The sequence below is a fragment of the Piliocolobus tephrosceles genome, chromosome 19 (assembly GCF_002776525.5).
Source record: "Piliocolobus tephrosceles isolate RC106 chromosome 19, ASM277652v3, whole genome shotgun sequence".
NCBI classification, from domain to species: Eukaryota; Metazoa; Chordata; class Mammalia; order Primates; family Cercopithecidae; genus Piliocolobus; species Piliocolobus tephrosceles.
In genome coordinates this window covers 37,467,696-37,480,107 of record NC_045452.1, presented here as the reverse complement: position 1 = coordinate 37,480,107, position 12,412 = coordinate 37,467,696, and the positions used below count along the sequence as shown (strand labels likewise).

Here is a 12,412-nt window from a genome sequence, read left to right as displayed (position 1 = left end):
AAGATGTCCCAACTCAGAAACTGGCACCCAAAAGTTTCCAGTCACTGATCCCATCACAGCCACTCTTTGGAAGCTGTGGGGCCCGGTGAAAGGGCACTTCTGAATGGACTCGTGAGCTCCTGGCGTTGGAAGGCACCTCCCCCATGCCCTGCACCCGCTCTCTTCCTCTCCTGCCCCCTCCTCCTCTCGGCACAGGAGACGCGTGCAACCTGCCTGCTCCAGGACACGGGAGGGGTGGAAAGAGGAGAGAAGGGTAGAGGAGAGGAGGAGCGAGGAGCCGCTCCAGGTGGGAGGGAAACAGGAGCTGGGAGATCCACAAAGGCTTGTTTTTACAGCGCCACTCTGTGACCCTGGGAAGTCACCCAGCTTTTCTGTGCCTCAGTTTCCTTACCTATAAACAGAGATACTGGGAGGAGAGGCCTCCAAGGTGGCCTTGGGGCTGACATCCTTAGAAGAAGGAAACAGTAAGGGCCTTCCTCTCCCAAGGTTTCTTTTAAGTGAGGGTGCAACTTGCCAAAGATGTGGAGGCCGCTCTGCAGGGCACCGCCCCTTACTTCTGAGGAGAGCTCACCCCTCGCCTGTGGGGTCTGGTGGGAGCCTCGGAGCCAGCCCAGCAGCTCTCCTGTGAGTGGTCCCCAGCGTTTGTACCACCGGTGCTGTAGAAGAGCGGGGAGACAGCACATGGGGACCTGCCATTCCCGTTCTGTTCCGCAGCACTGGAGGGGCGGACAGGACAGGACCGGCTGCTCATCCCGCGCTGAAGGTGAGGCCGGGGTTCCAGGAGTCTTGGCTGGACACAATCACCTGACCTGGGGGTTCAAAGTGCCTAACACAGGTGCTTACCCCTCTTCCCCGTCACCCCTGGCTGCACCTGGGGCGTGGAGCTCTCCTCTAAGCCTGATCTCCCCGCTCCCCCACTGACTGCACCTGGGGGGATGGCCTGGGATCAGCTAGGACTCAGTTCCCACCTCAGGAGGCCTCTGGCCATGGAAGTGCTAAGGTGCGTGGTGTCCGTCTGTCTGGGTGACTCTGACCTGGGGGTTGGGCGGCCCTGCCTGTGTCCAGTGACATGGGGTGATGTGTGCGGAAAGCCAGATGCTCACATGGCAGCGGGCGGGGGAGTGGCTGGGGGTTGGGGGTGAGGGCTACTGGTTCCTGTCCCATCTGGGGACCATTTCCGGGGACCCTGGCACCCACAAGCCTGGATCCTCCCATGGTCTGCTGCTTTCCTTCAAGCCCTGGCCTCGTCAGACCCCCAAGCCTCCCTACACAGGGTTAATTATTCACGTGGCCCGGGACCCAGGTACAAAGTCTTCTCCTTCCCACATCTGCAGAAGCTGCTCTTGTGGACGGGGCTCCAAGGAGGAGAGGGCAATTGTTTTATTTTAATCATGAAAACATTTTCTGGGATATATGTGTTGGTTGGAAAAAATTAAAAGGTATAGAAAAGTATAAAAAAAAATTAAAGGCAGGCCCTGTGACTCACACCTATAATCCTAGCACTTTGGGTGTCCAAAGCAGGCAGATATCCTGAGGTCAGGAGTTCAAAACCAGCCTGGCCAACATGGCAAAACCCTGTCTCTACCAAAAATACAAAAATTAGCTGGGCATGATGGCACACGTCTGTAATCCCAGTCACTTAAGAGGCTGAGGCGGGGGAATCACTTGAACCTGGGAGGTGGAGGTTGCAGTGAGCTGAGATCACGCCACTGCACTGCAGCCTGGGCAACAGAGTGAGACTCACTCTCAAATAAATAAATAAATAAATTAATTAATTAATTAATTAAAGAAAACCACTCATAAGCCCACCAAGCAGACAGGCACTGCAAACAACTCACGGCGTTTCCTTCTGGGGTTCGTTCGTTTGTCTTTCCCTGACACAGTAGGGTCCACGAGGAAGTCAGGATCCACTGACAGTGTTTGCAGTGTTGTGTTTAATGTGGCAACTGGTTGCGTGACGATAGAGAAGTAAACAGCACGTCTGGTAGCAGTCACGTTACCACATAGAATTTAGGACGCCCAGTGAAATGAGAGTGCTAGGTAAGTGACACATAAGTTTTTGATGTAAGTATATCCCACGCGACATTTATTTATTGGAAATTGAGACAAAGGGAGGTGGGGGTGCTGCCAGGGAGGGAGAGCCAAGGTCTGCTTCCACGCCCCTCCCAGAACTGGAGCCAGAGGCCCGCTTGTTGGGGGCCTGGGGCTCAGAGGGGAGCGGGCGGCTGCTGTCATGCTGTCTGCAAATGCTGTCCAGCTTCCCCCACTTTTTCTCGCTTGGCAGGTCACCTGGCCCACACTCTCCTCCCCTGATCCCCTGGGTGCTCCCCTCTCCCTGCAGGTCCCCCTCCCTTCTGGGTGAGCCTGGATGCCAGCACCCTGTTTCGCGCGCCCAGCATGCAGAACCAAAGCACAATGCTCAGAAACACCGCCAGTGTGCACAGGGCAGCAGGCTGGCTTCTCCCTCCCTCCTGCCGAGGTCTCCGCCCCCTTCCCCCTTCCCTCCTTCTTTCCCCTCTCCTCCTCTATTAGAAACTGTGAGTGTTAGGGTTCACTTGTGTCCCCCCAAAACAGGTATGTTGGGGTCCGCATCCCCAGTCCCCTAGAATGTGACTGTGCTTAGAGATAAGACCTTTACAGAGTAATCTGATTAAAATGAGGTCATCAGCAGGGACCCTAGTGCGGTATGACCACTGCCCTTTCAAAAAGGAGAAATTTGGATACAGACACAGACACACGCTGAGGGAAGGTGGAGTGAAGGGGCAGGGAGAAGATGGCTTGCGATGGGAGTGACGCCGTTACAGGCTGAAGGACACCTGGCAGTGCCAGCAGACACCAAGAGCCGGGAGAGGCCAGGAGCAATTCTCCCTGGAGACATCTGGGAGACACCTTGATTTATTTCAGGAGTCCATGCTAGCTTCCATAACTGCCAAAGGACACATTTCTGTGTTTTCAGCCACCCAGTCTGTGGTGTCTTATGACTGCCACCCTAGGAAAGTAAAACAAGGAGTTAATTCATGAACGGTGGGGGAAATACGTATCCTTTGAAATACCACCTAGAGGAAGGGGTAATAGTATACCCGATCACGGCTCCAGTTTATGACATAGTTGCACGTCACTCGGAACTTTGAAAAACAATATATTTTCAGGAATCAAAAGATTCGCTTGCTATAGACTTGCCTTGCAAAATAAAGAATCTCTTTGTAGACCACATTCATAGATGTATATCATGTATGTTGACATTGATTTGGCTTGCTCAGAAATAGGAAACATGAGAACTTGAATATCATGGCGTTTACAAAGCCAGTGAGGTCAGTTCCTCTCCTGGGCCTCAGGGGCAACCATTGGCCACCTGGCCCACCTCTGGAAAGCATTTAGAGAGGGTGTGAGTTCTTGCACCCACCCTCTGGTTTTGCAAGCTCCCTCGGCCGTGGTGGGTGGAAGGCTGTGTTGGGGAGGTAGTGGAGTCACAGTGGCCTCCACTCTCAACTGCACAGATGCCTGGTGTGGAAGGTATGATGTGCTGGATTCTGAATGCAGGTTGGGGCTATTTTTAGCGTCTGGACTGGGCAGCAGGAGGCTGGGGGTGAGGCAGAGGGAGGGCCAAGGCCAACACCATTTGCTGCTAGTGGAGCTGGAGGAGAAGGCACCCACACGCTGGCTGGCCGCCCTCCTTTCCTGCTGGAGTTCCTGCTGAGTGCTTCCCCGGGGGCTGAGTTGTAGCTGTCTCCCTAAACACCTGGAATGATGTGGAAATGGGAAATGGGAAGTGATTTGAGGGTTTGGGCGCTGCCCTGCTCTGACTGTAAGGACAGACGGCCCAGACCTTGGGAAGGACGGTTCTGCCCCATCTGGTACTGGGCTCCTGACCCCTGGGAGGCCTGCTGGTCAGTGATGAGCAGCTTTGCCACATCTCATGACACATGGACATGATGCCACGTTGCCTCAAGGGGCACTTGTGAAAGCCAAACTAGAAATGGATGAGCAGCGCTCAGCCCATGAGGAAGTGACGCACCAGTGATGGCCTTGATGGTGGGGCCATGGGCTGGGAGGGTCTGGTCCCTTGGCTGCCACCAGCCTCGCAGGGTTGGGCAGCCACCATCCACAGGGCCGGGGCTCAGCCTCTCTCCCTTCGTGGGAGCCGCTGTTTTCCAAGGCTGTGGACATACACATGGTCTGCTCCTTCCTTCCATGTTTCCTGGGCTGGAGAAGACCTGAGTCAGCACATGAACGAGGAGAGGAGGTGGCTCTCTGCAAAGAAACCTAAACACAAGGTCTGATTCCCACTTCCCAGAGCCCCCTTCAGGGAGGCCGTTGACCCAAACCACTTGACAATCACAGACTATTTGTGTGGCGGGAGACATTCCAGATCATCTTGCTTGATGCTTGCCAACACACGTCACTTGGTTAAATGACCTGCAGGACTTTTCAGGGCCTTGACTAAGCTCACATGATCAGAGTGTCAATAAATAGAGGTGTGGTGTGCATTCCACAAGTGTGTTGATTGAAACCTTTTACAAATTTTATTTTCCCTTTATTTTTTAGAGACAGAGTCTTGCTCTGTCATCCAGGCTAGAGTGTAGTTGTATGATCATGGCTCACTGTAGCCTCAAAACCCTGGGCTCAAGTGATCCTCCTGCCTTAGCCTCTCCAGTAGCTAGGTCTACAGGTGCATACTACCATGCCCGGCTGATATTTTTAAAACATTCTGTAGATATGGGGTCTCCCCATGTTTCCCAGGCTGGTCTTGTGAGTCACTGCATCCAGCCTGAAATCTTCTAAAAGTCAGGCTGATTGAGATATAGGCTGGCAAGGTGGCTGACGCCTGTAATTCCAGCACTTTAGGAGGCTGAGGTGAGAGGATCATTTGAGGCCAGGAGTTTGAGACCAGTCTGGATAACGTAGCAAGACCACGTCCTACAAATAATTAAAACTAGCTATGCATAGTGGCACACACCTGTAGATCCTAGCTACCAGGAAGTCGGGGGTGGGAGGATTGCTTGAGCTGGGTGACAAGCAGTAGAGTGAGACCCTATTTTTAAAAAAAGAGAGAGTGATATAATCAACATACAGTCAAACTCATTGTTTTAGTGTACAGTTCTATGAGTGTTGACAAATGCTCACAGTTGTATAACCACCACCAGAGCCAAACACAGACCATATCTGTATCACCCCCACGCCCCTTGGCAGCCAGTTCCCTGCTCCTACTCTCAGCCCCTGCAATCACCGATTTGTTCCCCGTCTCTACAGTTTTGCCTTTTCCAGAGTGTCGTCTCCATGGGATCTCAGCGTGTAGCTTTTGGTGTCTGGCATCTTTCACTCAGCATAACACGTCTGAGATTCATTGATGTTGCTGCAAGTGTAAGTAGATAGTTCCTTTTTGTTGCTGAACAATAATATCGGCTGTTGGGATTCCCCACAGTTTGCTCATCCATGTCCCAGTTGATGGATATTTGGGTTGTCTCCAGTTTGAAACAATTATGAATAAGCTGCCAGAAACATTTGTGTCCAAGTTTTTTTGTGCTCTCTAGGTTTTGCTTGTTTGTTTGTTTGTTTCTGTTTTTGTTTTGCTTTGTTTCTGTTTTTGAGACAGAGTCTTGCTCTGTTGCCCAGGCTGGAGTGCAATGGCATGATCTTGGCTCACTGCAACCTCTGCCTCCTGAGTTCAAGCAATTGTCCTGTCTCAGCCTCCCGAGTAGCTGTGACTACAGGTGTACACTACCACACCCAGCTAATTTTTGTATTTTCAGTAGAGATGGAGTTTTGCCATGTTGGCCAGGCTGGTCTCGAACTCCTGACCTCTAGTGATCCACCCACCTCGGCTTCCCAAAGTGCTGGGATTACAGGCATGAGCCACCGCGCCTGGCCTGATCACTAGTTTTTACTTTTTGGGTAAATACCTAGGATTAGGATTGCTGGGTCCTTCATTAAGTATCTGTTTAACTTTATAAGAAACTGCCCACCTATTTTCCAAAGTGGCTATTGCATCTCACATTCTTGTTGGTGACTTGTGTGAGCTTCATTGGCTCCATGTTCTCACCAGCTTGGATCGCTCGAGCCGAGGAGTTCAAGACCAGCCTGGGCAACATAGTGAAACCTGTCTTTATAAAAATAAATAAATAAACAAATTTAGCCAAGTATGGTGGTGTGTGTCTGCAGTCCCAGCTACTTAGGAGGCTGAGATGGGAGGATTGCTTGAGCCTGGGAGGTCGAGGCTGCAGTGAGCCAGGATTGCACCATTGCACTCCAGCCAGCCTGGGTGACAGAGTGAGACCCTGCCTCAAAAACAAAACAAAACAAAAAACAAACAAACAAAACCCAAAAAAAACAATCTGCTGGAGGTTTTGGGAAATACTGTTGCTGACATTGCAGCAGTACTGGTTCCTCATCATTTCTTTCCTTCCATCTCCTTGGACTGTGAACAAGAGGCTGGAGGTGGAGTGGCGGTCTTGTGACCAGGAAGCCTCCATGAGGAAGAAAGTGACACAGGATGGCAGAGCAGTGAGACAGAAGGAGCTTGGGGTCCTGGTGGCATCCTGGGGAGGCTGTACAAGCCAGGACTGCTTGCTTGGGTAAGAAAATTAAAATGTTGTTTGGTTGAGCTCTGGAACCGGGTTCCGGTTCATGCAGCCAAAAGTGACCCCTGGTAATGGAATGGCACGGCAGAACAGTGAAAGCTGAAGCACCACTGATTGCCAAAATGACCGCCGACCACACAAGCCATGGGCACAGCAGCTCCAGAATGGCCGAGGAATCTGAGGCACCAGGGGTCTCTGAAGATGGGGATGAGGGGCTGGCTTCACACTGTAGTAGTGGTTGAATGCATTGTCAGAGACACTTAGTCCCTGAGACTTCCTCCATCATCCACCTGGCTAGATGACTCATCCACCTCACTGAAGAGAACTCAGGAAGTGCACACTATAGAGAAATTGAGCCAGACCAGCTCTGGAGTTGGCACTCAGAGCAGAGCAGAAAGAGGAGAGAGATGTCAAAAGACAAAACAAAACAATACAGACCTGCAGAACATGAATTTCCTTACTGAAAAGGCTAGCCACATTTTCGAATAATAAAGGAAAAATCAAATGTAAGGGTAGAACAAAGATGTTTGAAGGTATGCAGGATTAAATCATTGAACCTCACGTGCATTCTTTCTCAGGAAGTTCCTGTGGTATGGGTGTCACTTGCACAAGGAAGTAAACCCCAAAAGAGAAAGATGTGAGGCACAGGACACATTAGATCTAGCACCAGAAAAGTATGAAGGAATTCTTACTGAAGTTGAAGGGAACTTTCAGTGGGCAGCTGTGCCACAAGCCAGGAGGTCAGCCAGCCCAGATGCAAATAGGTGGACAGAGAGCTCTGGAGAGAATGTCTCCAAGGGAAAGGACAAGCAACAACAAAAGAATGATTACTTAGTATGTTTGACTTTGTTGAGAGGACTTTTATAGCTCTATCAGAAAATTGGGGGGGGTGGTGGTGCAGATAATTGGTAAGTAGTAGACAAAAAAATTAAGTTTATGAAAAAATGAGGCAATAGTTAACCCCAGGAAAAACAAAAAGTTGTACTAAAAAGGAAAGACCATCCTAGCTCCCTAAGTGGTTTAGTTGTGACAACATTTACAGGGGTCATAGTAATATCAGAACTAAATAGTGACTTGGCCAAAGGTTGCGAATTGTGTAATTGTGTAAGTTGTGAAGATGCTGGGTAGGTAGAATAGGTGGGAGTGTGTGGGAGGTGGTGGTGTAAGTGAGATAAAACCGAAAGGAATAGTATTGTAATCATCTTAGAAGTGTGAAGGTCAAGGTCAACAGCAACAGCTGAGAGACTTGAAGGCAGATGACTCACAGGGGAGGGAGCTGGAGGTGGGAAGAGGAGCAGTGATAACAACTGTTTATTATCACAAGCCTTGCAGCACTACTTAACTTTTAAAACAATGTTATAACAATCACGTTTGAAAAGGAAGAAATAATAACTTGGTGAAAGCGACGTTCTCTCTTCTCCAGAGAAAAGCAGCACACGTGTACCTGGGCATTTCTGTGTTGGTCTTAAAACCCAAGCCCATTCGCCTGCCTGGGAGGCTTTTGCTGTGTCCAGCAGTTCCTCTGGGAGCTTCCAGCCTGCTGGAGTCTGAGCACTGGCCTGCATGGCTGAAGCAGGGTCATCTCTTGCCCTTCGTCGATTCATGGATTGGCACAGGTGGATTTATGGCTATGTTGCCAGCCAGCTATGAACAAGCGAGGGGTGCCAACAGGCCACGCTCTGGCAAACAGCCAATGGGGAAGACGGAGACTGTCCCTTGCACTCTCTCCTTCTCCTCTCTTTTTTCAGTTTTCTTGTTTTCCTTCCCAGTGGAATCCAAATGCTAGTGTTGAGATGGTAGGCAGGCCTGGGAGCTCCCCAACACTACGCAGGTTCCTGCTCGGTGTTTCCTGTCCTGTTCACACACTGCCACGTGCCTCCTTTGGGCCTTGAAGGGGAGAGTCTCCTGCAGCCAGGCCCCTAGAGGAATTCCTCAGATCCCGGTTGTCCCAGGGAAGAGTGCAGAAGGGAAAGGGTGGGCTGCATCCCTGTGCTCAGAACAGACGCGACCACAAGGTCATGGCTGATTTCGTGAATTAGAGCCATGCAGGTCACCCTCTGCATGAATGTCCCATGGCTGGTGCCACAAATTTTACAAACTGGGTGAATTCAACAACAGATTTTTTCTTTCTCATGGTTCTGGAGGTCAGACGTCTGAAATCAAGGTGTGTGCGGGGCTGTGTTCAGTCTGAAGGCTCTGGGGAAGGACAGTTCCTTGCATCTCTCCCACATCTCTCAGTGGCCTGTGGTCCTGGGATTCTGTGGCTGGTGGCTGCATCACTGCATCCCCGCCTTGGGCTTGGCCCACCTGCTCCTGTGTGCCTCCTCACTTCATCCTCCCTCCACTCAGGTCTGTGTCCAAACTTCCCTCCTACAGGGACACCAGTGTTACGGGACTTAGGGCCAACCCTAACTCATCATTACCGCATCTTAACTTGATTCGTTTCTAAGACCCTTTTTCCAAATAAGGTCCCATTCACAGGCACCGGGGTTAGGACTGGGACATATCATTTGTGGATACAATTCATGCGCAGCCTTTTCGTCACTGGCCTCCTCCTCCACTCTCGTGGCTGCTCAGAACTTTCCACCCTTAAAAACTCCTCTCATCAACATGCTGCCCTAGCACAGTCCCACTGTGTCCTCTTCTCTTGTCACCACACTTGTTGAAGGTCGTTTATACCTCAGCTTCCCCGATACATTCCTCCGCCATCACCATCTGCCTGACCCGTGCCTTCAGGAAGGTGCCTGGGGGCAGGGGGTTTTCCTTGTGTCTGATCCTTTGCTTTGTGGCTTTTGAGGTGGGTGTTGAAGGCTACAGAAGCCCACCCTCCCCTGACCACCCTCGGCTTGGCTTTGATCTCACACCCTGTGTGTGTACCCGGCATGCTGCACATGTTGTGTTTGTGTGTGTGTGTGTGTGTGAGGGGGACAGCCCTCCTAGGATTACATTGTCCTGAGGGCAGCCCTGAGTCCTCTGCACCGCTCAGTCTAACAGCAGAGACAGATAGACCCCAGAGAACCCAACTGGAATGCCTGGAGACTCTCTACTGGAGCTTTGCCTCCAGGGTGAGCTTAGGACCCGCATGGCCAGGCTTTGGGCTCATTGCTGGAGAGCTTGCACCTTCTGCGGAACTCACAGCGTAGCCTCTGGCTGGATCACTCCCTTCCCTTGGCTCAGTCCACACTTGTCGATCTCCAAAATCCAATCCACAGAGGTCAAGCAATGTGCTAGGGACAGAGAGGGGGCCATGGAGTGGACTTCTCCATTTACTGAGTGACACCAGGCAAGTGACTTGACCTTTCGAAACAGCTACCTGACCTGGAAGATGGGGGTGAAAGTGCATTCCTCATGGGTGGCTGTGAGAATTAATGAATTATTAGCAGCAAAATACTTAGGCACATTGGATGGCACCTAATAAGAGCTCAATAAATAGTAATGATCATTATGAATATAATGTAGTTTTCCAATAAGTGGGTGGCCCCCTGAGGTCCCCTGAACCCCGTGGTGTCTGTTTGAGGTCAGGTGTGTGAGTCACCTGGCACACCTACACTCTGTATGTTTGCCCAGGTAATTACTCACCTCCTGCAGGGGCTATTCTGGGGCCAAGCAACTCCTCCCAGGCCTGGACAGGCAGTCCTGGGCCTGTGACAGCACTGGGATCATAAAGACAAACAGGTTGGCCCCATCAGCTGAACTCACCTGGGTCTTTGGGAAAGTCCCACTGTAGCCATGTCCTGCGAGAAGCTGGGAGGTTTGCAGGTCGCGGGCCCTGCCTGCCACAACTTCCCAGAACATGGGGCTTCCTCAAGGCCAAGGCACTGAAGGGGCCACAGGCAGAGTGGCCTGGCTTAGTTGGGACTGCAGATGCAGAGCCAGGCTGGGCGGGGGCGTGGTGGGGTGGGGGGAGTTGGACAGGCAGGTCTCTCGCTGGCCGGGTGTTTCCCCTCCCCACCTCCCACACCTGGCTGTGGAGGAGTCAGCGTGGTGTGTGATGCGAGGGGTCCGTCATCTGGGGCGGGAGTGAGCCTCCGTCTCCTGGACCTTGGCTCCCCCTACACCCTCTCTCGTAGGCCTGGCTGCCGCCTGGTCCTTGCCACCCTGGACAAGTTGATGATACATGGATGGACATTCATTCGGGTGTTTAGGGGTTGGGGAATTATTCCTCGCCTAAATGTTGCTTTTAAAAAATTATTGTGATAAAATATCTAACATGAAATTTACCATCTTAACCATTATGAAGTGTATAGTTCATCGTACTAAGGACAGTCACGTTATTGTGCAACCATCACCATCATCCACCTCCAGAACTTTTTCATTTTCCCAAACTGAAACTCTCACTTCACAAAGCACTCACGCCCCATTGCCCCTCCCCAAGCCCTGGCACCCACCCTTCTACTTTCTGTCTCTATGGATTTGACTACTCCAGGGCCTTTACATAAGTGGAATCAGACATTATTGTTCTTTTCTGTCTGGCTTTTTTCACTCAGCATAGTGTCCTCAAGGTTCATCCATGTCGGAGCACGGGTCAAGATTTTCTTCCTTAAGGCTGATGAATATTCCGTTGTATGGACAGACTATGTTTTGTATATCTGCTTATTTGTCAACGGACACCTGGCTGCTTCCACCTTTAGACTGCCGTGACTAGCGCTGCTATGAAATGGACATATGATTATCAATTTGAGTCTTTGCTTTCAATTCTTTCAAGTATAAATCCAGAAGTGGTATTGCTACATAGTACAGTAATTCTGTGTTTAATTCTTTGAGGAATCATGAATGCTGCATTTTTCTTTTTTGAGACAGGATCTTGCTCTGTTGCCCATTCTGGAGTGCCATGGCACAATCAATCTTGACTCACTGCAGCCTCAACCTCCTGGGCTCAAGTGATCCTCCCACCTCAGCCTCCCGAGTAGCTGGGACTACAGACACAAGCCACCACAGCCAGCTAATCGTTTGATTTTTTGTAGAGATTTGTGAGGTCTCACTGTGTTGTCTGGGCTGGTCTCAAACTCCTGGGCTCAAGCCATCCTCCCGCCTTGACCTCCTGCAGTGTTGAGATTACAGGCATGAACCACTGTGCCTGGCCATAAATGCTGCATTTAAAGCAGGGATTTGAGAATGTGTCAAAAGTAGGACGAAGACATGTTGCACAGAATGAAAAGGGTACCCGGATTATGCTGTCTGCCTCTCCACGACCACAGACCAGTGACCTCACCTTTCCGAGTTTCTGTTTCCTCATCTGTAAAACAGAAGTGCCGTCTTCCTTGTGCTGTGTGGGGTTTTGAGAAGAATTCACTTAGTTTGGAAAGTGCTGAGCCTGGTGGTTCAGAACCGGGGTTGAAAACCGTGCCACCGCTCTTGTTTGTGCACTGCTGGAGAGCCAGGAATGGTTTTCACACATTTTAAGTGTTGTAAAAACTGAAAGACTAAGTGACAGAGACCACCTGTGACCTGCAAAGCCAGAAAGGTCCACTTTTTCCTCCCTGGCCCTTTGTAGGAAAAAGTTTGTGTTTTAGTTTAGAGATGGGCTCTGAAATCAGATGTTTGTGTTCCTGGGTGGCCTCTGCCTCATATAGGCCTCCTGACCTTGACCTTTGGACTGCCTTGATATGGTTGGCTGTGTTCCCACTCAAATCTCCTCTCGAATTGTAATTCCCATAATCCCCACGTGTCATGGGAGGGACGCAGCGGGAGGTAATTTGACCATGGGGGCGTTCATGGGGATAGTGAGTGCTCATGAGATCTGATGGTTTCGTAAGGGACTTTTCCCCTTTTGCTCGGCACTTCTCCTTGGTGCTGCCACGTGAAGAAGGATGCGTCTGTTTCCCCTTCCACCA

At 50.8% G+C, this 12,412-nt stretch overlaps 1 protein-coding gene across 1 annotated transcript in view; it reads left to right on the top strand.

Annotated features, from left to right (window-relative positions):
* LOC111527215 (putative uncharacterized protein encoded by LINC00479) overlaps positions 1 to 1,972 on the top strand; it is a 9,270-nt gene extending 7,298 nt beyond the window's left edge. The window contains 5 exon segments of the mRNA XM_023193417.1: positions 196 to 286; positions 562 to 624; positions 715 to 822; positions 1,144 to 1,316; positions 1,868 to 1,972. Of these exon segments, the coding sequence (XP_023049185.1) occupies positions 196 to 286; positions 562 to 624; positions 715 to 822; positions 1,144 to 1,316; positions 1,868 to 1,972 (540 nt within the window).
* Positions 1,973 to 12,412: the final 10,440 nt, after the last annotated feature.